The sequence below is a fragment of the Ochotona curzoniae genome, unplaced genomic scaffold (assembly GCF_017591425.1).
Source record: "Ochotona curzoniae isolate NIBS_2020 unplaced genomic scaffold, NIBS_Ocur_1.0 contig_43, whole genome shotgun sequence".
Lineage (NCBI taxonomy): Eukaryota > Metazoa > Chordata > Mammalia > Lagomorpha > Ochotonidae > Ochotona > Ochotona curzoniae.
The window spans coordinates 26056425-26083063 of NW_024466218.1; the positions used below are offsets into that span (position 1 = coordinate 26056425).

The following is a 26639-nucleotide window of genomic DNA, read 5'->3' on the forward strand; positions in this document are numbered from 1 at the left end:
AAAAAATTTAATACGTAATCTGAAAGTATGAAAATCTAGATTATGTAAGTAATTTATATAGAAGACTTTAGAACTTCTGAATACACTTAGAAATCTAATTTAACTTTATTTGAAAGATATTTTATGTAATGTATTTGGAAGGCAGAATTATGGGGATGAGGAAGAGAGAGACGGAGAAAGAGATCTTCTTTCTGCTGTTTCACTTCCCATATGACCCCGGTGGCTGGATTGAGGGCGAAATGACAGAGTCAGAAGCCTGGAACTTTATCTAGGACTCCCATGTGGGTATCGGGATCCCAGTGCTTGGGTCATCTTCTATTGCTTTCTCAGGAACACTAGCAGGCAGCTGGATTACAAGTGGAGCAAGCAGGATTGAACTCGCATTGATAGGAGGGACTGGCAATTGCAAGCAGTGGCTTGACTTGCTGTGCTACAGTGCTGCCCCCTGATTGAACTTCTCAGTACAGAAAATCGATGGATCTCTATTTGAATGATTTTTCTGGTAGTAAAAATGTTTTCACTTCATGTCTGTAGTTAGATTAACTGTATTCTTAAAAATCTTCCTTTTGTCCATTTGTCAAAAAAAAACAACGTTCATCATATAGAATGATATGTCATGTTAGTGTTTGCATTGAATGTTGTACTTTCCCATTTTCAGTTGCCTTCCAGCCAGTGATTCATTCCGCAGTGACGTGGGCAAAGCAGTGGAACATCTGGTCCCTCCTGTACAGTGCAGCCTCTTGGACCGAAAAGATAAAGAGGTAAAATTCTCCAGCCACACTTGATAATTGAAAATCTTACATGGGAAAGTTTCTGAACTGTATGTATTGATATCCTTTCTTAGCAAGACTTTTGAAAGATTTCTACCACCCAAAGCACTATGTTTTCTTAAAAACATTTAATGTAGATAATTACAAAAATGTTTAGGATTAGATAATGTGGTTTGGGTACACTTAAATAAGAGACTGATGGAATTATAATTCCTTGTGAAGGATTATACCACTGTAGCAAAATGGGGAAAATCTGTTGAGGGGGGATGGCAGTTTGGGGGGAAATCCCATCTATATGAAATTGTAACACCTATTTCAAAAATTCAAAAAAAAAAAAAAAGAATGAAAGGAGTGAAAGAAAAAAAAATAGATGGTATGGCCTATACAATAACATTACCATTCTGTATTATTACAAATATGTTAGAAGTGACTTTTTGATAAAATTCATATTCATGCAGTAAATTTATTTTAAACATAACAGGTGATTTTAGAATGGCATAGATAATTCTACACTAATGCTGATAATATGTCACTACTGGAACAAGTCATTGCTGTACTTCCCAGAAATCAAGTTTGTTTCCTTCCTTCCTTCCTTCCTTTTTTTTTTTTTTAATTTTTAAAAATCTTTATGGATTTATTTAAAAGGCAGAGTGGTGGATCAAGAGGGAGAAATACAAAGAGCCAATATTTTGAATATGTAGAATTTATGGATCTATGCACAACTAAGATTCTTGATAACCTATTTGTTGTTTCATCTTTTAGCTTAAATCCTACCTACTCTTCTCCAAACTAGGTGCTTGCTTGCATTTAAATAAAGGTATAATGGCCTGTATAAAAATAAACATCAGTGGTGGGCCTGCTGTGGTGGCACTTTAGTGTAGCGGCTAAAGTCCTTGCCTTGGACATGCCAGGATTCCCGTATGGGCACCGGTTCTAATCCTAGCAGCTCCATTTCCCATCCAGCTCCCTGCTTGTGTCCTGGGAAAGCATTTGAGGATGCCCCATGACTTTGGGACCCTGCACCTGTGTGGGAGACTCAGAAAAGCTCCTGGCTCCTGGCTTTGGATCTGTGCAGCACCAGCCATTGTGGTCATATGGGGAATGAATCATCGGATGGAAGATCTTCCTCTCTCTCTCTTCTCCTCTCTCTATATATCTAATTTTACAATTAAAAAAAAAAAAGAAAGAAAGAAAAAAAAAGAAATAGTGGTTACTCAACAGTGACTCTGCCTGCATTACTACCATTCCATATGGGTGGCAGCTCCATTCCTGGCTGCTCCACTTCTGATCCATCTCCCTGTTATGGACTGGGAAGGCAGCAGAGGATGGCCCAAAGCCATAGGACCCTGCACCCTTGTGGAAGACCAGGAAAAAGCTCCTGGTTCCTGGCTTCTGGCTTTGGATTTGGTTCATCTCCATTGCTTCCATTTGGGGAGTGAACAAGCGGATGGAAGATCCGCTGTAAGTTTGCTTTTCCAATAAAAATAAATAAATCTTTAAAAAATTATCTATTTTAAAGGCATTTTGGAGAGAGAGAGATATCTTCCATCTACTGGTTCATTCTCCAAACGGCCCCAATGGCAGGAGATCCAATTGGCCCTAGCAGCAGGAGGCGAGAGCTTTGTCCTGGTTGTCCACGTGGTTCCTTGTGTCCAGCAATATGTGGGCTGTCCTTCGCAGCTTTCCAAAACACTTTAGCAGGGAGCCTGATTAAGTGGAACAGTGCGACTTGAACCAGCACCCATATGAAATGCTGTCATCCGGGGCTCCACAAGGCCAGCATTAAACCTCAGTTTTTCTTTAATTATTTGAGGAAGTGGAAAGAACAAGAGAGGTAGAAGAAGAATAAGTTGTCATCTACTGATTGACTCGCTAGATAACCACAGTGTCTGGAGGTCAGCCAGGAAGGAAGCCTAGAGCTGGACCGGGCCTCTCCTCTGGGTGTCGGAATCCCAGTTCCTTGAGCCATCCAGGGTCTGCCTTAACAGGAGAGTGGAATCAGGAATTGGAAACAGGTGAAACCCATGCGCTGCAGTGTTGGCTGCTGGTGTCCCAGCTACTTTCTTAACCTGCCCCTGCTTCCAGATACCTTACCAGAAGTGCGCACATTAGCTGTCATGGTTTACTTATTTTGCCCTTCATAATTGGAGGGACCCCCTTCCTGCCACACACACACACATGCACACACACACAGTGCCTTTTTGGTAAAAAAAAAAAATGACTTAGCTCTGTACTTAATAATAGGCACTTGAATAAATTGCAATTTTATTGCTATAAATAGGTTTTATAAAGCAGAGAATAAATACTAATCATACAGAAAGACTATACATACAATTTTAAGTGTTTTAAATATTTATATTAAACCAGGTTTGAATATTAGTTTACATGTTTTTTTAATGCCGCAAAATTAGATTAAGCGTTGTAAAATCATCATACCATAAGAACTTTTTAAGCGCAAAAGCTGGGATGTCAGTGCCTAGCATCTTTGTTTAAAGAAATGTTAATGTTTGAAATATTTTTGATTATAAGCACAGTTAAATAAAGTTTAAAACAATTTTTTTGGCAGTTGCTGATATGCCCTCCTGTTACTCGGTTCTTCTATGGACGCAGGGAATATTTCCATAAACTGTTAATTCAGGGTGATTCTTCTGGAAGATTAAATATCTGGAACATCTCAGACACAGATGATAAGCAAGGTGAGGATGGTAATAGTCAATTATTTGCAGTGACTTTATGGTTTTTCAAATTTCACATTTCAAATAGTAGCTGCTGGATAACAAATTTGTGACACATGTATGTCACTGGGGAATTATATTTGATGGCAGTTTTATTTTACTGCCCCCTTGAATTAAGCAACATTATTCTAATATTTAAAAAATGGTTTTTTAACACCCAGAAATGTTTTGCTTCTACAGAGCTGGAGATGACAACTTCTATTAGTTTGCAAGAGGCGTTTGATAAGCTGAGTCCTTGTCCTGCTGGAATAATAGATCAGCTGAGTGTGATTCCCAATAGCAACGAGCCCCTGAAAGTGACTGCGAGTGTGTACATTCCAGCCCATGGACGGCTCGTGTGTGGCCGTGAAGATGGAAGCATAGTCATTGTGCCTGCCACGCAGACAGCCATAGTACAGCTGTTGCAAGGGGAACACATGCTCAGAAGAGGTATACCAGTTACAGATGTCTCCAGTGTCTTGATGAAAAGTGTACTCTGTTGCTAACAAATACAGCAAATCAGTGTAGTTGTTCATGTGCTATATAATTGCTGGAGTAGAGTGTGTAGCTAATGAAAATATTGACTATCTGAATTATTGCAATGACTAAATAAAGAAGTATCCAATTTTATCTCTTAGATGTATATTAATGATTCCATCCATTGTTATTTCATTGAATTACTAAACTCTTTGGCCAGCAATGTGGATAATCTGCTAAGACAGTGTTGTCCAATGGAAATATAACATGAATCATATATGCAGTTTTATAGTAGCTATATTAAAATTGTAACTCAAAAAGGAAAATTATTTTATATAACCTAATAAGGCGAAAATGGTTTTTTATTTGCAGGTATTTGTACTATCTTCCAAAATCCTTCGAGTACTTTCTGTTTGCAGCATGTTTGAATCATGCTTAGCTTGTTTCATGTGCTCAGTATTCCTCTGTGCATGGTAGCTGGTACACTGGACACTGAAATTTTGAAAGATAAAATTGGAAACTTTTTGCCAGTGAAAACATTTGTAGCCACCCTGGTAACTCATGTTTACTTTTACCTGTTAAAACTTTGTAAGACTTTGATTTTCCTGTTTTAAATCCTGAACCTCCTTCACAGGTTGGCCACCTCACAGGACACTCCGGGGCCATCGGAACAAAGTCACCTGTTTGCTCTATCCACATCAGGTCTCGGCTCGCTATGACCAGCGCTACCTGATATCTGGAGGTGTGGACTTCTCCGTCATCATTTGGGACATATTTTCTGGAGAGATGAAACACATCTTCTGTGTTCATGGTGGCGAGATCACTCAACTTCTAGTTCCACCTGAAAACTGCAGTGTAAGTTGATGCATGGCTGTAAAAGATGATTGCGGTGTGCTAGAGCTGCATCGTGCTGTCCGGGTCGTAATGGATCGGTAGTACTTTAAGGAGGAAAATGGGACACGAGAATGAACAAAACTGCTTCAGTCTTAGAGCTAGAATAATAGTAACATAGTATTTATATAAAGTCCTGATCATTTACTACTGGGTATGAGGAAGTAGATGTTTGAATTGGTCCTTTTTCTATTGTTAGTTCCTAAATGACGTGACTTGTCTCTGAAACACAGTGGCCGCTTAGAATATGTTTATTGAATGAGATTTTAGTCTTTTGAAATAATTTAAATATCCATGAAGACATTGTACAGTCTCATTATCAGGTTCATCTGGGCAAAAGCACAGTGAATATGAACTTGGATGGAGGCACAGTGTTTAGCTAGAGTTCATTTACACCACTCAGGTATGTGACAAGGGCGAGCACGCTTCATAGCCACTGGTCCTGATCTTGATTTTGTAAAAAATATCCTTGTGAAAGTAGATTGCTTTTTAAAAAAAAAATTATCGTTTCTTTTATATTATTTTAAAAATTTTTATTTTTCGTGATTTTTTACATAGTTGATTAGGGTGATAATGTTCAAGGGCTAAAGACATGTGGTTGAGACCACCATTTCTACATCCTCTCTTTTTTTTATCTTGCTGCATCTGGGAGAAATGGGAGATAAGGGGAAAAGCCACACCCAGCTTTCCAACTGCCTCCATATCCTGGGATGAAGGACAGCCACCCGATGTCATCCCAGGGTCCCTGATGTGGCGCAAGCTCCAAGGATCCTGCTTAGGAGTTTTTGATAGCTCAACAGTTCTGAATTACTGCCAATCTTGCCACTCCAAGCATGATGAAATCTTTCCAGAATCCACCAGTTGACACAATCTATCTTAGAGTCTCTGTTTGCCCAGATATTCACTGTCAACACTTGACTGGGGTAGTTGTTCCATTTGTTCTGTACTCCGTCCTCTGTTATGGTACAAGGTGTCCTCTGCAGACTCTACTATACTGCTATATCCTCCATGTGCACTTGGATATGCTCTTCATTGTTCCATCTAAGCCACTGAGGAGGCCCAGCTAGCTGTAACATATACACTCTGTGGGGCCCGGCACGGTGGCACAAGTGGTTAAAGGTCCTCGCCTTGCATGCCCGGGATCCCATATGGGCGCCAGTTCTAATCCCGGCAGCCCTGCTTCCCTTCCAGCTCCCTGCCCGTGGCCCGGGAAAGCAGTCGAGGACGGCCCAAAGCTTTGGGAACCTGCACCCGCGTGGGAGACCCAGAAGAGGCTCCTGGCTTTGGATCGGCATAGTATCGGCCCGTTGCGCTCACTTGGGGAGTGAATCATCAGACGGAAGATCTTCCTCTCTGTCTCTCCTCTCTGTATATCCGCCTTTCCAATAAAAAAAATAATAAAAATAAATCTTTAAAAAAAAAAAAACATATACACTCTGTGGTCAGACCATGGAACCTGCAGTTCTCTCCATGGTTGGGGTTCTGAGCCCAGAAATTCGGTTGCGGGGGATCCCCAAGGAAACTTCATCTGCGGTGTTTCCAAACCTGATTCTTATGTGTGCTTGTCAATATAGGTCTGGTACAATCTGTCACACATGCTGGTGTTTGCAGTTGCTGGATCAGTTCTGTTTCCAGCCCAGTCTTCTACACAAGACAATGAATGTTGGAATCCAGTTCGATCCTTGCCATTGGATGTGGATCTTATTCCTCCTTATTCCTCCTTCTCAGATCTTCCATGCTATTTTTTTTAACATGTAGAAATGGAGACTCGTATTAACCTGACCCTAGTAACTAAGATGTTTAGGTAGGTAGTACAGATGGATAGAGATAGCACTCTTTCCAGATTTGGTACATAGCAGAAGTAGATTTGGGTGAATTACCCAACTCTGAACTGTGGATGGGTGAGTCCAGAAGAGCCATTTGCCTCATGAATCTGAGGAAGAGGGTGGGCAAAGGGGCAGGTGGGTGTTGGTGCCCCTCTCAGGACCATGTCTGTGACTGTCATTAGAACTTTGCAGTGACACATGGCAGAGACAATGACCTGAAACCTCCTCGCCTGGCTTATTTTTACTGCCCTATTATTTACTGTTTTTACTGTAAATCCTAGTACGAAGGAGTCTGTTCTCTGAGATTCAGAGCTTTTTATTTCTGCGTAGCTTATTCTTAGAGGACAGGCTTAGGAAAAAAGACACTAACAATAGCTAGCACTTTCAAAATCATCTCCCTTAATGAACTTGTTTAATAGGATTGGTGTGAAAATCCAAAAATTAAAGCATAACATATTGAAAACAAAAGTAGGATATTTCTTACTTATGAAGTTGTGATAATACCATAGCATGGACCAGTTCACTTTTTTCTCATTTGCACTAACTTCCTATCTTCGTTGATTTTCAGTGGTGGTGGGCTCCGAGTGGAGTCTCCGACACAGAGAGTTTATTTGCATGTATAATGCAGTATGGTACTTTTACTTACATCTGAAAGCACTCAGGCCCATGGGTGGGTATTTGCAGAGGTAGTACACTGGTTGAAATTGAATTGGGCAGGCCCAATGCAGTTCCTGATTCTTTGTTGACACTGAAAGTTTGGAAGCCAGCAGAAAGAGTCGCTTGACTGGCTTTTGACTTTTGTTTAGTAAGTATGTACTTTGTATTTATTTCCTTCTCAGTCACGTTGATTTAGTTATTAATTTAGTTATTGCCAAAGCCATTTGGGATAGACTCTTTGGACACTTTTTAAAAGATGAAAGGCAACAGTATGTTTCTGCATATGCATTAGAAGGCTGACTTCTTTAATAAATTACCAGAAAAGGTTTTACTTTTCATTTATTACATCTTATTAAACATCTGTGGTCATTTAATCTCCAGAAACATCCAGAAGGGGGCAGCATGGATTTGTGAAAACATATCAGGCGTCTAACCTGAACCTTAGCATTTATGCATTCATCTGACAGTGTTACAGTCCTAGCCCCTAGAGACAGACAGGATAATATGAATAGTATATGTGACTGCGTGTATGCTACTGTGGCTAGTATTCACAGCAAGTAAGAGCAATTAACAACTAAGGTTAAAAAAGATTGCACTTTGTTCTAAAAAATTGTTCTGAGTGTTTACCTAAGTTAGCTGCCATCTCAGTTCTGAATCTAGGTTTTTAAAAAATTTAATTTCAATGTTGCATTTAGCAAAGAATGTCAATAATTATGTCATGATTCTGAAGACAGAGTAAACTTTGTTAGTGCAAATTAATCAAAAGCAAGAATCAGATCTTACATTTTCCAAAATATGACTACTTACTGTTCTATAATATTTTTCTCATCACAGTTCTCTTATAATTTGAGTCTATTTTTACCTATTTACTACTTTTTAGAAGAATTCTAAGGAATTAATACAGAATAATAGAAAATACAGAAATTTTCTTTTTAAAGATTTTTTTTAAATGTGAAAGGCCGAGTTACAGAGAGAAAAGGATTGGCAGACAGAGAGAGTTCTTCCGTCCTCTGATTCGCTCCCCAGATGGCTGCAGCGGCCAGAGCTGAGCCAACCCGAAGCCAGGAGATTCTTTCTCGTCTACGTGTGGGTGCAGGGGCCCAGCCATTTGAGCTTTTCTCCATTGTTGTCCCAGGATGTTAGCAGGGAACTGGATTGGAAGTAGAGTACCCAGGATGCGAAATGACGCCCATATGGGATGCTGGTGCTGCGTGTGGAGGCTTAACTAGCTACACCGTTTGCATCAGCCCCCAGAAATTTTCTAAGGATCATCTCATCTCTTTCTCCCTCTCCAAGTATATTCTTTTTAAAAATGAATCTATTTTTGTGTATTTACTTTCAATTGTTTAAATTCTTGAGGGGTACAGCATCACACAGAATCTGTGTCCAGTGGCCTTTGCAGTCAGGTTGCTTCAGAGCTTGGCATGAACCATGCCACTGTCTGCATGAGCATGAGTTACTTCTCCCCAGATGACTGGTTTTGTTAGGTTTCCACCAGGAGTCACTGTGGTGTTCTTTGCTCTGTACACGCAGGCACACATCTTGTTCAACTAGAATTCAGTTTCATCCTGGGCATAAACACCTTCAATTTTAAGCAACACCTGTGTGCTCCCTTTGGTTCTGTAGACATAATTTGTAGCAAGCAAAAATGGCCTTGCACCACAGTCTTCCAGACATTGTTGCCTTCTCGAAGTCCTGTTCTCAGCAAGCCTCCACAGGCTCCAAGTTGTTAGAAAGAGCTCTCTAAATATATTCTGAATGACATCATTTTAATTACATTCTGTATTTAAAGTATGGTGCATTTAGAATGTTGCATATTAGTTTTTAAGTCTTTTAAATAGGTATTGCTCTTCAGAACATTAGGATTAGGTTTGTGTAGCTACCATTTAGCCCCACAGTTTCCCATCATCCTGCTATAATCTTCTAAGCCTTGCTAATTATTTAGGCTTATGCCTGGCAGGATGTAAAGCCTACGTGAACATAGCTGCCATTCTCATTTAGGAAACACAGATATGTTTAATATACAAGTAAAATATTGGTTGTGCTTTTTGACTGGTTTATGATCTTTATACAAAGTTGTATTTTTCACATGCTTACTACTGTCATGTATTATATTCGAGAGAATAAAAATGTAATTATTATCTTTATCAGAGGAGTATAACCTGCTGTTGAGTAGGCAGCAGAGAACATTACCAAGCAGGGAACTGACTCGGAGAGGGCCTTTTACCCGTATTGAGCAAGAAGGTGTTCCTGGTACAGCTGTAATGACAAAATAACTCAACAGTTTAGAACTACCTCTATTTTGGGCAGGTTCCTCTTGATCTTAAGCCATATCCTTAATAGTCAGTTACGTTGGGTCTGAAACTTGCTTGCAGTAATATCAGAAGTGATCTGACACCAAACCTGGCAAATGAAGTAACTGAACTGATAGTTTATTTTGGATTAGAAAGAAAATCTGATGCAAAGCAAAGGCTAATTTTTTTTAGTTACTTGACTAAAAGGCAATATAAAAACTAGTTAAAATTTATTTCAAAGTGGCAGAAATTGTCAGAAAACAATGGACCTTTTAAGATTATTCCTCAGATTCAGCATGGTTGTTGAATAGAAAATGGTTTAGCAAGTCACTGAGTGCCTATTATAGGCTAGGTCTCTTCTGGGACCAGAGTTAGGTTGGATAATGTTGAGTCTGTGATAGAATTTAAGCAGACTTAGCAAGCAGGTGTCTACAGTGCAGTATGAGAAGTATTAAGAAGGAACTTTTTTCAAGGCCTTATGGACCACTTGGAAGGAGCACTGAGGACGGCTACTTTGGGCAGTTTTGGAAAATTGTCAAGAAAGGTAATCAGTATCTATGGTACTTGGCTGTATTAGTTTTGTAGGTGTTTATTAAATGATTCATGGTACATGAACAACCTCTGTGTGCAGGTGCATTTTGTATTACATTTTGTACTGCAGGTCCAGGCCTGTCTGTCGCAGCCTAGAGAGGATTTGGGCAAATGCTGTGGGCGTATTACAAAGGTGATAACAGGTGGAGGGGGAAGGTGAAATCCCTGAGCCTATGGAACTGTATCATGAAAAATAAAAATTAAAAAAAAATGACGGAACTACCATGATCATTGTTTGCTGTGTGCTGAGAGGTAACTATGTGAGCATCAGGGCCTTTTATTTTGTCCTGTGTAATGAGGATGTCTGGAAGAAAAAAAGAGAAGATAATATGAAAGTATAGCATGGTAAAAATCGAGGTATTTGTAAGAAAGACTGAACAGGCTGGAAAGGGGCGATGAGCATGGGATGTATAAGGTTAGACAAGAAGCCTGTGCACACTATAAGGCCAGGTTAGTTGCTGCAGAATTCTTTGTATTGAACTCATTATCGCTAGTGTTCTTCAGCCCTTGGCAAAGACTTTAACAAGTGGTGGGACACAACACTGTGCACTAGGTAAATGGAGTCTGAAATAATGGGGCCTGGTTAGCCAGGGTGGTTGGAACTGAACCTTGAGCCCCAAGCTGACCTGGCCTCTGTCTTCCTCTGGTAGCCACTCCTCTCTGTGGGATCTCAGTGAAGAGGCAGGACCGGACTTTCCGAAGCAGCTCATCAAATCCTTGCTGTTGTTGATTCTGTGTTTAGTTACCCACGTCCTCGTCTGGATGATAAAGCCCTGAATCTGAGCAGTATGTGCGGTCATTTCCAGTGCTGACTGCCTTCATTATAGCTATATTATTTTTTTATTTTTAGCTGAAATATTTGTATTTTTTTTATCATTTTAAAATTGGAATTGTGATACAGTTAACATTGTCAAGATCAAATTCAGGATTTCATTCCTTTTTTTATTATTATGTCTGAATAGTATTCCATAGTGTATATATGTCGTAATTTCCTTCTTTTTATTTTGTTTAGTTTTTCTTCTTTTCCATTTTTCAATCTTACAGACATAAGGCTTCATCCCCCTCCATCTTCTCCTCCCCTTCACTCCCCTTCTTTGTCCCTGTGTTTTGTAGTAAATCAGCTTATTAGGTGTAGTTTTGACTTTAGCATTCTGCTCTTTATGTGGGTCATGACACTCTTGGTATAGGCAATGGTAGAAAGTTTAATATTTTGTTGTCTAAGTATATTTATAAGTTTCATTGGGAGCCCACTTTTATTCAGTAATAGAGATGCATTCTGTCCATTTTGTTTGATTCCTGATAGTCTGGTCTCAATTACATCCTACATTTGTGTGATTACAAGCATATATTTGTTTAGCTTTGTATCTTTTTATTTTGTATTTTGGATGGAGGTTGTCTTGTAGACAATATTTGTTCTTTTAGAATTGGCACATTTCACTGAACTTAACGATCTCCATTTGGGACCATTTGGTAACAAGTGGTAAATTCTCATTCTTTTCAATAACTGAGTAGTATTCCATAGAGTAGATACACCACGCTTTCTTTCTCCAATCCTCCTTCAGTAGACATCTAGGTTGTTTCCATGCTTTTGCAATTGTTGATTTTGCTGCAATGAACACAGGGGTGCAGGTGGCTTTTTCTTGAGTCTATATCCATTCTTTTGGATATTTTCTCTAGAGTGGGATTACTGGGTTATGCGGTAGATGAATTTTCAGTTGCCTGAGTTTTCTCCATACTGACTTTCATAGTGGCTGAACCAGACTACAGTCCCACCAGCAGTGGAGTAGGGTACTTTTTACCTCACAAACTCACCAGCAGGTGTTGAGGGAACGCAATTCCAGACCTTCAGACACATTAATTGGTGGTCATAATCAGAACAGCCTGGTACTGGTACAGAAACAGAGAGGAAGCTCAAAGGAGCAGAATAGAAACACCAGAAGAGAACCCACACATGTACAGCCAACTAATCTTTGGCAGGAGAACAGAAAACAACCCAGGGAAAAAGTTGGCCTCTTCAACAAATGTTGTTGAGACAATTGCATAGCAGCTTGTAGGAGTGAGAGATAAGGCCCTCACCTTTCACGAAACAGAAAGTTCAAATATAAATAGATAAAGGATTTAACCTAACCCAGAAAGCATCATACTGTTAGAAGAAAATGTAGGAAATGACCAGATACTGACGTAGGCAGAGACTTCCTAGAAAAATTATCAAAAGCACAGGCAGTCAAGACCAAAATAAACAAATGGGACTGCATCAAACTAAGAAGCTTCTGCACAGCAAAGGAAACAGTCAACAAAGAGGTGACCAACAGAGTGGGAGACAATCTGTGCATCCTGCACAGCAGATGGGGAAGCTAATATCCAGAGTATACAAAGAACTCCAGGAACACAATAGCGACAAAGTCAGCAAGCCAGTTAAGAAATGGGTAAAGGAAATGAGCAGACATTTCCAAAGGAAAAAATTCAAATGGCTTACAAATATGGAAAAGTGTTCAAGCTCCCTAGCAATAAGGGGGCTACAAATAAAAACCACACTGAGGTTCCACTTAACCCCAGTGAGAATGGCACAACTACCGACAGACATACTCTTTTTCTATACTTGAAATTATTTTTCATTTCCTGAGTTTTGCACAATGGCCAGGTGGTTTCCAGTCCAAATTAGAGAAGAGCTCCCATTTTCCACCCACTTGATTTTGAATTTTTATGGCATTAGCTACGAGACATTTCTGGATACCAAGGGAGAGCACCTATGGAAACGGGTTTCCTTGGGAGTTGCAGTCCCAAGTATTATGTCTTTCTGCTTGCTACTTGGAAATAGCAGCTGTCGGAGAGGCCCAAAGTGGGTCATTTCTTCTGGACATTGTGGGTAGATCATGAACTGTTACTCTTGCCCTGCTTTTGTAAGCATGGTTTTATTTGTTCAAGAAGGAAGTTTTGTCCCATTTAGTGCTTTTTGTAGAGTATTAACTATGAATTTGCATTAATAATTCTTTCCTAATGTGAACACTGAGGTTGTGTTTCTCTATGCTCATGGATCTCAAATTAAAAAGGAAGCCAACATCCTTTTAAACAAAGAGGTACTTTCAGCATGTGTATTCTGTTAACCACTTTTAGAAATAAGCAGATCCCTTATGCATCTTCAAGTGTAACAACAGGGGCAGTAGTCAGAAAGGAAAGAAAGCATTTCCCATGGTTTTAAAAGCTTTTTCTTTAGTTTCATGTAGATTTTCCTGTGGATATAGGAAGATATGAAAAATAATTCCTAAAAAGTTTTACTGTTCATGCTGATATAATTATCCAGTTGGTGGGTTAATAGTGTTTTGTTTAGATAACATGATCTTATTTCTAAATACGTGTTTATGATAGCACCCTCTACTTTGTTTCCTTTTTAAGAAGGATAGATTTCAGAAACTTATTTTTATTTTAGTTTTGTGAAGGTCCAGAAATGAAACATTTGATTTGATAGGCTTTTCTTCTCCTTTATATTGAATATTTAAAAGTGATGGATGTTGCATCTTCACATCACGTTTATGTTCCATGGGAAGAGTTCTGGGAAGTACCAGAAGTAATGGCTAACAGAGCAGTGGGATTGATTTATGGGCAAAAGAAGCTCTTCATTTATGGCCTGTCTAATGGTGGGCACGTGTTAAAGCAGAGATGATAGTTAGCGTATTCACAGCCAGACAAAGATTAAAAATTGTGCTGGGCATAGAAGACCTTGCTCCTAAGATGGTATAAAGAAACTAAGTAATTATTTTAGTAGACAACTTAGCAAAAGCAGATTTATATATATATTTTGTGATGGGAACTGTTGAGAAGTGGAATCATCTCCCCAGAGAGTGGGTGGATGGGATGCACTGGCTGTGTGTGATTTCTGTAATTCATGGAGGATGCTTAGGAGCAGGTTACATGGAGGTTTCTGGGAATGGTTTGAAATGAAGTCTTGTCAAATGCACAGGGTCAGACTGGGTGACCTGGGTGGTCTATTCCGACTCTATCAGATCTGTGATAGCTTGTGGCATCTTGCTGTCCAGTGTTAATGCACTCTGAGGGTTGTTTACTGGCAAAATCAGTTAGTGCTCTATTTGATTTAGAATTAGAATTCTTTTAAAATTAATAATTGACAAAAAAAATTAGCCTTGGTGCTTGTTTGTTCCAATATCTTTCTTCTTCTATTTTTCAAGTGAAACTGAATTTTTACTTAAAAAAATATTCTGTTGGTTATTGTTAGATTTTATTTTAATTAGCATTTGTTGTCGTCTGTGCTTTTAGGGCAAAATAATATAGTTTTTGGAACACAAATTTGAATAATTTACACCTATATATGCTCAACCCAATTAATAGAAAACTTTTTCCGTATTGCTCAAGTTCTCCATACCAATAAAATTTTTTAGAATGGAAATTTATATTTTTCTTCATTAGGTCAGTTATTGAACAGTGGTTGTTGAAATAGAATTTCCAACATGATCATTTGGTTAGTCTGGCAAAAAGATAGCCAATAATTTCACAATTATATAAAATGTGTATTAACATCCACCATCATTAACAATGAAATTTTTCTAAGATTTATATTGTACATGCAGATGCTGGCTAATTTAACATGAAGTTATATATATTAGCAAGACACTTAAGAAATATTTCATTCAATCTTCAATGTGTTTCAATGAACTCTAAGTCATACTATTTTGTGTGCTTGTGTATGATTTGCAATATACTTGAAATGTTGACATAGAAGTAAATTTATATAATTTACAAATATGCATTCCACAATTTTTAAATGAATAAGTATGTGGCCCAAAAGTTGGGCCAGTGATGATTCCCAAGGAAGTTTAAAGATTGTGAGGTTCATACGCTTTAGTTGTTTTATTAACTATATAGTTAGAATGTTTTAAACCTTATTTTGTTATATTGCCTGTCTTGTTTAGGTGCTTCTCTAGGTAAAGGAGGAAAACAAAATGAAGTAGAGGGAATTAATTAAATCTTAAAAACAGTCATTGTAGATAAAATAGTAATTACAATCTCTAAATTTAGGAAGAAAAGAATTTTGCAGTCAGACTTACTTATGGGGAACATGGGTTTAAGAAAAATGTGATTATAAAATATGTTTTAAAATTTTAAATAATTTGGAGGAGAGAAATTTAATTGTATTTTAGAAAATCTTTTAAATGCTTTCCTTTAACATGCAGCTGAGAATTATTTATCATTACTGTGTTCATTTCTTAATTAAAATTAATATCAAAGTGGTGCTTCAGTGATCTTTTTTCCCTTTACACGTAAATAAGCCAAAGACACTGGCTTTGTTTACACCATTGATTTGTTTCCACATTGTCTGTAAAGGTAACCATCAGCTCAGAATCAATTAGTGGAATAAAAATTAATGAGGTTTACGGCACTGGATCATTTCCACTCTAGGCCAGTTATTTTATTACAAGTTGGACTAGCATTTCCTTGAAAGAAGAAAAATTAGATTTCTTTTAATCCATATTTTAAAAGAAGAGAGCTATCTTTTTCGTATGTGAGTTAAATACCTTTAATAACTATAGCTTTTGTGGGCTTTGTAATATTGATTTTTGTTTGTTTTCATTCTTGATTATTTTGACCTTTTTTGGGAGAGTTTCTTATTACAACAAAGCTAATGTTAACTCTTTGGATACTTCTTACCATTTACGGTGATGGCACTTTTAAAAAATTTTTTTTATTTTGAATTTTTGAATTTTATGGTCCAATTTCAGAGACACTAGGGTTCCCTCCTAACTCCTACCTCCTGACAGATTTCCCCCACATTGCTACAATAGTATAATTCTTCATAAGGAGTCATAACTCTATGAGTCTGTTATTTAAGTGCGCCCCGACACTGGTACACAGTGTTAGTCCAGCATCCCATTGTCTACACATTTCCAGCAGTTTTATTGGGACTCCATCTTTGGTTTGGAAGCAGCGATGCAGATTGCATTGTACCCCCACATCTGGATATGGTAGTCTCTGTTACTCTATCATATATATTCCCATAAATGAGAAGCCATGAACTAAGGTCAATAACCAGTGTGAATACATAATTCACATTTTGAACCAAACATTTTTTTTTTATGGGCAGAACATATCATTGGTCATTTTTTATTGTTATTGTACCAAGGGTAAGATTAATAAAGATTTTTTTTGAAAAATTTAAGTATTTTGCTGAATGTTAGAAATGATAATATCATATGGAAATGAAAAGCTAAGACATCTGGAGTTATGAGTCTTGTTTTACCTTCAAAAAATTACAGGTTATATTCTATTTTTTTTTTTAAGATTTATTTATTTTAATGGAAAATCAGATTTTACAGAGAGGAGAGATGGAGAGAGAAAGATTTCCCATCCACTGTTGCACTGTGGAGATGGCCAGCCACCATTCTGGAGCTGAGCCCATCTGAAGCCGGGAGCCTCCTTGTGGTCTCCCACACAGGTGCAGCATCCCAAGGCTTTGGACCACCCTCTGCTGATTTTCTAGGCGTTAAGAGAGCTGAATCAGAATTGGGGCAGCTGGAACTCAAACTGGCACCCGTAGGGGATGCTGCATCTTGCAGCTAAATCAGCCGATGAGCCGTAGCATCGGCCCCTGGATTCTGCCTTTTGAAGGAGGCCCTAGGCTGTTATTATTTGTGTTATATGTTTTTAATTTTAAATATGTAAGTAATATGATGTATAGCTTTAGGTCTTCTTACGAAAACAGATTGCATTTCCTTGAATCTTTGGAAATCTCCGTCTGCATATCTGTAAGGAGGGTGAGGGTTGCCACAGTGGTGCTTCCCTAGACAGGCTTATTGGGCAGCACCGGTTGAGTTCCTTTTGTTTACTTAGTTTGTTGGCTCTTGTCCTCTGCTGTTAGAGTGTAAATTATGTACAGGAAGGAGATATTTGGCAGAGAGGCTAGTGTGCACAGTTAAAGTTGATTGTCAGGAGCTTTGTATTACCTCAGATGTTGAGGTCTACAGTAAATACAATTGTCAGGACACTTACCATGCAAACAGTAGGCAAAACTTCATGTTGACTCAAGCTTCATTTTCTGTCCTTTTCCAAAGGAAATGACTTGATTGTGAACATGACGCCGAAGATTTTTTTTGGAGGGGGAGGAGGGGCGCTAGTGAGTAGGCCAGTTAGGTGTGAGGCATTAAGGACTAGATCTTTTTGTTTTACTAAAAAGTTTAAAAATTCGTTGATTTGAGAGAGAATAATTGAAACTTAAAGAATTCCTGTTTGATAGTTCACAGCTGAGTATGGTTGTAGTAGCTGGGTAGAAGCTGGGAGATGGGGATGCAGTGCAGGTCTCCCATGTAGGGGAGAGAAAGTCAGGCTACTGAGTCATCATTGCTACCTTCCAAGATGGAGTAAGAGCAGGGACTTGAACCCAGGTACTGCAGAATGGGATGTGAGTGTCCTAACCACCAAATGGCTACTCTCTTTTCTTTTCTTAAAAACTTCAAAAAAACTATTAATTGCATCAATTTCAAATCTAAGATTTTTGCAGAGATTGTTAGCCTGTGTAGCGGCGTCAAAGGAAGTACTGGACATGTGAGTACTGCGAATGCCTAATGAACAGATGGGAACAGACAGGAAGGAGTCTTCTTCAAGGATCCTGCTCTTGAGTTTCCTACTGAAGGAAAATGATCTCTGTTTTTCTCATGAGAGAAATGAAATGATCACCTTTTGGCATATTGATGTTGCAAAATAGACAATACTTGTTGGCCATGAATATAGCAGTCAGTCCTTTTATAAAACAAATAGTATATATATTGGACAAATACAAAGTCAGTAGAACCTTAGAATAAGGGTGTCTGTGGAAATGCAGAGCATGTATTGGAATAAATGGTCGTGTCTCACGTTTGCAGTGTATTCCTGAAGTAAGTCAAAATATTTTATGTTTTGAGAAATAATTAAAGATGCTGGATATGTTACTTACCCAGTTTTATTCCAACGTGCCTAAATTTAAATGAGACTCTTGTAGTTTGCCATTTTATTTAGATTTATATGTTGATTGTAAAACTACTTTTTGTGTGCTAGAAGTCAAATGCGCTTCAAATATAATTTTTTAAAACAATTTTTTAAGAATCTCATTCTTCATTAGAATGCTTATCATGGAAAATAAGTAACTTAACCACTGTTTGAGAATATTCTACATTATGTTGTAATAAGGGTATATAATGTCATCTTTCTGAGCTTGTTTTTTTAAAAAAATGCTTATGTTAGTTTTTTCATTGGAAAGCCAAATATACAGAGAAGAAGATTCTCCATCTGCTGGTTCACTCCCCAGTGGCCACAGTGGTTGGGACTAAGCCGACCCAAAACCAGGAGCCAGGAGCTTCTTCCAGGTCTCCCACATGGGTGCAGAGTTCCTCGACTACTTTCCCAGGCCACAAGCAGGGAGCTGGAAGGGAAGTGAAACTGCTGGGATATGAACTCTTGCCCATATGGGATCCTGGTGGGTGCAAGGCAAGGACTTAGCCACTAGTCTATCGTGCTAGGTCAAGGTTAAGTTTCTTTTCTTTTTTTTCTTTTTTTTTTTTTTCATGTAAGATTTGATTGTTTAATTAGTTGAAAGTCAGAATAACGGAGAAATTGTTACAAGGGCTGGAGTCAGGCCAGACTAAAGCTCGGAGCCAGGAGCTTACCCTGGATGCAGAGGCCCAGGCACCTGAGCGTCTTCAGCTGCTTCTCCCTGGACCCTGGATCAGAAATGACGCAGCCAGGATGTGAATCAGCATCCATGTGGCATGGCAGCATCACAGGTGGCAGCTTTACTCGCTGTGGCATAATGCTGGCCCCCCAAATTCAGGTTTTTGACTTTTAAATTTAGCAAACCCTGTTATACTATTATCTTTATTATGAAGAGAAGCATACAAATAAAGCTAACACAGAAGTGTGAAACATTTGAATTTCAGAACAAATAGTTAAACCTTACTATTTTTGTTTGATCAATGCTGTTTTTTGTTCAGAAATTGATTTTAGGTTGTATACAGGAGCAAACATTTTTCATTAGCAATAAAGCTAAATCATTATGAAGAGAAAGTGCGAGCCCACGAGCGTAAGCCCCAGATCCTGCAGGCTAGAGACAGAAAATTCACTCCTGATTATCCTAGCAGCCCAAAACATAAAATGAACCTTACTGGGCAGGTTTCACTAAAGTGCATTCCTATAAAGCTATTTCTACTGTGATTACCAGGCCAGTGTTGCACGGAATGATGTCCTAACCCCTTCTAGAGTTAAACATGTTCACATCAGCATTCTAAAGGTTCATGGGAATTCTTAGTCCCTCCTCCTTTTTCTCACCTAAACCTATCAGTATTTCCCATTTGGAGAATGAGTTACTGATCTTCAGCTGAAAGCAGTATGTTTGCTTAGAAGCAGCCCAGCAGGGTGAGATTTCAGTTTCTCCTGCAGATCCCCCAGGAGGGAGAGTATGCACAAGGCACAGGGGGCCTCATCCTGAATAAACAACCACAGTGTACAGTCAGGACTTGTAGATGGCTTCTTTTCACAGACTCTTTCCTCATCATTTGACAATCTGTCACCACGAAGTTTGCCATTGTTTATAAATTGCCTTAGACAAATATAGTGACATCAGTGTTGAATTTTCTACCGTGTGGGTTTAGTTCTCTGTTGCTAGTGAAAAATCTTTAGTCTTTGATTATCTATATTCCACCCTCTTCTGAAAAAAGGAAATGTGTATGTGTTGGAGTTGGCAGGGTGCGGTGGGAAAGGACTAGAGCTGAGCAGGAAGCAGAGCAGAATGCTTAATTGGCTGTTGTGCGGGTAGTTGGGGTGATGCACCTGCCGCCGTTATGGACGGAAGCTGTGAAGAAAACGAGGGATCCGGGATGCCTATCCGCAGATGATGTGCAATAACTGAGGCTGCCCCGAGATAACTGGGAGGGTATTGTTTTTGAGCAAAGGTGCAAGGAAGAGCGTGGGTCTAAATGACAATCACAAGCAGAAGCACTGCAGACGCAGCAAACAAAGGAAAGTTCACGCTGTGCAGAGAGAACACTTAATAACCAATCAATTTTCCCCCAGCTTTGCCTGCTCAGACAGAGCAGTGATTTTAGTAAGGTCATCCTCCGATCTGAACAGTCTCTTCCAAGGAATCTTTTCCAAATTTTTAATTTACAATTCTTTTGGAAGTTTTAGGAGGGTCTTGATGAGTGAATCGAGTGCTTTATGTGTAACATGAATACATCTGGTAACATGATCTGATATTGTAGTTGGTTTTCAGTGGCGGTGATGTGTGGTCACCTTTGGTTTAAGTGCCTAGGGACAGGACACAGATCCCTCTGGATGTCATCACAATATGGCTAAGGTTTATTCTTCTTTCCAGGCGCGAGTGCAGCATTGCATCTGCTCCGTGGCCAGTGACCACTCAGTGGGACTTCTCAGCTTGCGCGAAAAAAAGTGCATCATGCTGGCATCACGTCACCTGTTCCCTGTTCAGGTCATCAAGTGGAGGCCTTCTGACGATTACCTGGTGGTGGGATGCTCGGATGGCTCTGTCTATGTCTGGCAAATGGATACTGGTAAGAGCAAGAGTAAAGAGTTACAGAAAACTAAATGACATCCTACAAATGACTTTCTCTTAGATGACATGAAAGTCCTGTAATGTAGAACAGTTGCTGCTTTTGATTTCCAATTACTGTTTTCTCTCAATGTTTTCATTCTCAACAGAGAAATACACACATATCCCCTTGTTTATTGTACTGTGGCAAATACTTGCAGAGTAATTCTCCAGTCTTTTAGGGGCTGCCATTGAATGGGATAAGCAGGTGGGATCAACAGACAGAAAAGAAAGGATAGGTGATTTCTGTTTAATTCGTGAAGTAAATTGGGAGCAAAGGGAAGGGACCATTTTAGTTTCTGTTTCAGAAATGGTGGAGAAAAGTAAAAGCTGTTTTCATTTAGGACAGCAGAAGAGCAATGTTAGTCAGATAATTGTAGGAAGTAATTGATATTAAAATTGTGAGTTCTAGAGAACATATAAAACTTCAGGTTTAATAAATTTTATACATAGTGAGTGTAACATATAGGCCATGGTTGATGAGGATGCATGGATTGCAAAGTTAATGTATCAAGATGAACTTACTCTTTAATTCCATTTTTGTGCCACAATTTGAAGTACCCTCATGTAGTGGTGTGCCCACATGGCCATGTTTTTTGCTGGGAAATCTGTAAGTATGTAATTGAATATTTATTAGTTATAGGCTTTGCAACACATTTTTCTTTTCTTATGATCTTAAGTAATTGTGTATCCGTGATTAACACCTTTCTCTAGATTGCAATTTACTTTATAATAATTCTATAAAGCTTTTTCTGTAAAATTTCAGGAATTTATTAATTCCTTGTGTACATTCATTTCTTATTCTATTGCATTATTTCTTTACTACATTACATTATTATTCCTTATGACATTACTTCCTTAATACAATAGATTCTCAGGGTTGTAGTAAGTGTATAGTAATTAGTACAGCACAGTTCTCATGTTAATAGGATACTGATACAAAGAGAATAGATTCAATGTAGTTCCTAGATAACAATCATAAGAGAAACTTATTTATATAAAATGAAGCTTAAAAAAAAATCAGAGTGTAGACATACTTATGCTTGCACTGTTGTTTACTAAAGGGTTCCCTTAAGCATTTCTTAGAATAAATAATGATCTCCAACATTCTTCTATATATTGTCCTTATGTTAACTGCTAAGACATAATTTATCTGAAGATGACAATTTGTGAGGTCATCAAATTTCTTTTTAAATTTAAAGTTCTTGGTTATAAAAAGATCACACAGGTGGGCGCAGAGGCTTAGCCCGGCACATCCTTTCTCTTACATTCATTTGTTCTGTCAATTTTTAAAAGCACGAAAGTTTGGAAGAGAAGAAAAATGAACCCAAATCTCATTGCCCATTTTTAATATAAATTTATTTTATTTTTGATAACGCTTACATAACTGAGAAGGATGTATGCCCTTGTGGACCATTGATTAGGGTAGGAAGGGTCGAGGTACTGAGGAAAGTGGATGAGACAATTGCTTACAATCTTTTTATTTTTCTTCCTGTATCTTGGGGAGGTAGGGGGAAAACAAGGGTAGAGGGTCGCTCCCAACGGCATAACTGCATTAGTACCTGGGAATGGAGGATGACCTCCCTGTGTCATCCCAGGGTCTCCAATCTGGAGCATGTTCAGAGAATACTGCCTAAGTGGTTTCGATAGTTCTGAAATGCTGATAATTTTGTTGTGCCAAGGTTGAGGTAATCGTTCCAAGGTCCATTGGCTGACATAGTCCACCTGAGAATTTCCACTCACCCAGATACTTGCTGTCAAATTGAACCAGAAGAGTTGTCTAATTTGTGCTGTCCGTTATCCTCTGCAATGCTATTAGATGTCTTCTGCAGGCCTCATTGAGCTGTCATGTCCCCCATGTGCATCTGGGCATGCTGTCTACTGCACAATCTTCAGCAACTGAAGAGGCCCAGTTCTACCTGGGTCTTGCATGTGCTGGTGGATACTGTGGTCCTATTTGGCTTGTCCCACCTCACCTTGGCTTTCATTGATGGGTGCTACACCCTGTCTCCGCCTGCCTCCAGTTCCAGCTCATGCTGCAGCCTAGCCCAGCCCAGCCCAGCCAAACCCCGGTCCCTGCCCTAATGTGAATTGGCTGGTGTTGTGGCCCAATCTGGCCTGTCCCATACCCTGCCTGGTTCTCACATCTGCCACTGGGTGCAGTGAATTGGCCTAGTCCAGTCCATTCCCAAACCTGACCCACATGGATACCATGTGCCAGTGGGTATTGCAACCTGGCCTGGTCTGGGCTGCTTCCAGCCTCGGCTCTTGACACTCACCAGGAGGAACTGCGTCCTGACAGAGGAGTTCGCCAAGCTCCTCTATCAGGCTATCTCCCAGTCATAGGTCTTGCACACACCAGTGTGTGTGTGTGTGTGGCCTAGCTTAACTTGGTCTACCTCCTGGTCTGGCATTCACAGGTAGGTACAGCAGCCTTGTCTGACTGGTCCACACCCATTCTGGCTCTAATAGGTGGGTTCTATAGCTCGGTCTTCCTATCCTAGCCTACTCCCATTCCTGGCTCTCAAGCAAATAGGTGGGTATAGAACCTTAGCCCGGCATGTCCTGTACTCCATCCTGGCTCCCACACCTGCCAGTGTGTACTAAGACTTGTCCTGGCCTTGCCCACTCCACCTCACTGGCTTTCCTACACACTTACTGACAAATAAAGCAGCCCTGCTGGTCTGGCTCACACGCAGCACAACTCTTGTACTCATGACCTGGAACTACAGTCTAGTAGGGGAGTTCCCGAGTTCCCCTACTAGACCTGCTCCCAGACTTGGATCTCATCCGTATTAGTGAGTGCCAGGGCCCTGCCCAGCACAGTCCACCCCCAGTCTGCCTTTGTGAGACCTGTCCCAGTTTTTGGCTGTGCTTGTAGGTGTTGTAGCTTGGGTCAACGTGGCCTATTCTGAGCCACCTGTGAGTTTTGGTGTGTTCTGTGGTCATGCCTGATTTGGTCATCACCAGCGCCAGCTCTTACAAGTATTGCAGTCCTATGGGGATGAGCCCGCCAATTCCCCAGACCCACTTCTCTTGAGTGCCTTTTTATGTCATTGCCAACCCCCTCCCCTGACACTCACTCATGGGAACTGTGGCCTAGTCCTGCCAAGTGAGCACCCTCGCCCTAACTTTCATGTGTACCAGTGGGCTGTGATTGATGCCAGTTGGTTCAGTCCAGGTCTCCAATGTGGCCAGGTGTCCTGGTCTGACCCAGACAAGTCCTTCAGCTTTTCCTTTCCAAATCACCTGGTCTCAGCCTCCTTGTTTAGCTGTAATTGCAGTGGCCTAGTCTGTGGAAGTCACCCATAAGTCATTCCTTAGTGATCCCTCTTCTCACACACCCCAAATACCCCTGATGGACAATTCACAGCCACCATGCCCACGCCTGAGTTGGTGGAGAGCCCTGGGACTGGTCTTCCAGGTGGTGCGGTGCTTGCTGCCAGGGGTCCACCATCCCTCACTGCCCATTGTTAACATTTTGGCATATTTCTTTCCAGTCTGTAAGTGGACATTTTTGATGCTCTCATATCATATTTAAATTTTAGTGTCTTGTGTATCTTTCTGTTATATGGTATCTCTGGAATAGCAGAGTCCTATACTTACTGGTTTGGTCTGCCTTACCAGCTAAATACAGTCTTGGGCTCTGGGATCAAACAGCAATGAAGTGAGTGTTGTATCAACCAATTGCTAACCTGTGACCTATCAAAAGTCACCAGATTTTTGTTCCTCATTTCTCTCATCCATAAAATTAGGATGATAGTACTTCCTATTTTATAGTTTTGTTGGAGGAATAAAATGAGTTAATATTTCCCACATGTGTGGCGAGTAGAATATAGGGGTGTGTATGTGTGTATGCACAGTGGATATCTTTGTAGGTTTATGGGAATATACACGCATGTGTTTGTATTTTATATTGTATTAAGGAAACATGCTGCTTGATAACTTTACTAGTGTGGAAAATATTTTCTTTGGGATTCAGTAATAAAGTTTTATAGTAATAATGACATTTGTAGAACATTGTATTAAATGACTATAAATGTTACATTAAGATTAATAAAATTTTACTAATACTAGGATATATATACTAAAAGGAAAAGATGGATAAATCTTGCGTAGAACTTGTTTAAATTAAATAGAGTTTAGCAGTAGAATATATTTTTTTGAAATTTAGTTACTTTTTATATGATACTTTAATATTTCAGGCAATTTAAATATATTTGCATGGAATATAGGATGAAATAGGAAATTCCTAAAAATTGATACTTTACTGAAAGGCAAAGTTACTTTACTGGAAGGAAATGAGAAATTACTCCCAACCATAAGGATCCTGAAAGATGTTCACTTTAAAATCTGTTTAGTGCAGTTATTCCTAATTTAGATTAAACACAATTATGTAATCTTGAAATTTGGCAGTTATCTTCTGACATTCAGAATTTGCATGGTCAGTCAATTTGACATTCTTAGATTGAGATGCAAAATAGAGGAAGAAGATGTATTTGGGGCTTCAGAAGGTGTACATTTTTTTTCCTTGTTGTGCAGGCTGTTGCTAGTGATATCAGGGTCCCCGGGGAGTCAGTCAGGTACATCCTGAAGGTATTGACATTATTTATTTATTAAACTTATTTATTTATTAGATAAATAAAAAATGAAGCCGGATAAATCAGATTCAGCTAGGGTTTGATGTATGAAATGTGTTTAAACTCTGAGGTACTTGATCCCTCTTGCTGTTCTGGGAATGTGAAGCCGTAGTGCGTTACACCTGCTCCCGTATCTGGGGCCATTTTCTCTTCACTCTTTTGCTTTATGCTCGAATGTTTCTAGTTTAAAAAACTTAAAATGTCTTTGATACACTCAGGCGGCACCTTCTGTTATTCTTTTATTTCCCCCTTCAAGCAGGTGATTTTTGTTTGCAGTGTTTACTTGTATTGTCCTAATGAAATGAAGTCTGAAGCTCCTAATATAAAATGTAATTAGAGAGCCAGCAGCCCTTGCCACCTCTGTCATGTGCCATAGCATATTGAGGTTGTGGAGATTATTCTTTCACAGCTCTTTTTAGAAAATTAGTGATAGCCTAGTTTGCTAAATCCTCACCTTGCATCCACCAGAATCTCACTGGCCACTATGTCTGGCTGCTCCATTTCCCATCCAGCTCCCTGCTTGTGGCCTGGGAAAGCAGTCGAGGACGGCCCAAAGCCTTGGGACCCTGCATCCGTGTGGAGACCCAGAAGAAGCTCCTGGCTCCAGGCTTTGGATGGGCTCAACTCTAGCCTTTGTGGCCACTTGGCGAGTGAATCATCGGACGGAAGATCTTTCTCTTTGTCTCTCCTCTCTGTATATCTGCCTTTCCAATAGAAATAAATAAATCTTTTTTTTTTTTTTTAAACTGGCTTAGCTTTAAGAAAAAGAAGAAAATTAATGAGACAATTGCAGTGAGATTTGACCAGATGAGCCTCTTGACTGGTACTTGGTGTGCTGTGACCTGGATGGTGGCTGCTTCTGTGTGGAGTTGTTTATGGGTTTCAGGGTCAACTCTCTCATCTTTCATATTTGGTATTTCCAGCAAGCATGCCCTGTCATTTCCACATGCCTTTGACAAGGTCACAGTCCTGTCTGCAAAACAATAACTTGCTTAAACAATGACTTAAAAAACAAACAAACAAAAACTCTGTTAATGCACTACCAAGCCTAAACAATATTTTTCTTCTCTCCCACTGAAATTAATGAACTGGTTGATTTGCTCGTGAAGGGCAGAGAGACAGAGGGAAGTGCAGGGGAGCTCCCGTCGCTGGCTTACCTGCCCGGATGCTGACGGGAACCAGGTCTGGGCCAGG

At 39.5% G+C, this 26639-nt stretch overlaps 1 protein-coding gene and 1 pseudogene across 2 annotated transcripts in view; one reads left to right on the top strand and one right to left on the bottom strand.

Annotated features, from left to right (window-relative positions):
* The window catches only part of WDR7 (WD repeat domain 7), a 266103-nt gene that overhangs the window by 13542 nt on the left and 225922 nt on the right, over positions 1–26639 (top strand). For both annotated transcript variants that reach the window (XM_040985029.1, XM_040985030.1), the window contains exons 8-12: positions 659–761; positions 3337–3475; positions 3686–3934; positions 4596–4816; positions 20572–20767. In XM_040985029.1, coding sequence (XP_040840963.1) covers positions 659–761; positions 3337–3475; positions 3686–3934; positions 4596–4816; positions 20572–20767 — 908 coding nt within the window. The remainder of the gene's footprint in view (positions 1–658; positions 762–3336; positions 3476–3685; positions 3935–4595; positions 4817–20571; positions 20768–26639) is intronic.
* Positions 8682–9056, bottom strand: LOC121159695 (annotated as a pseudogene).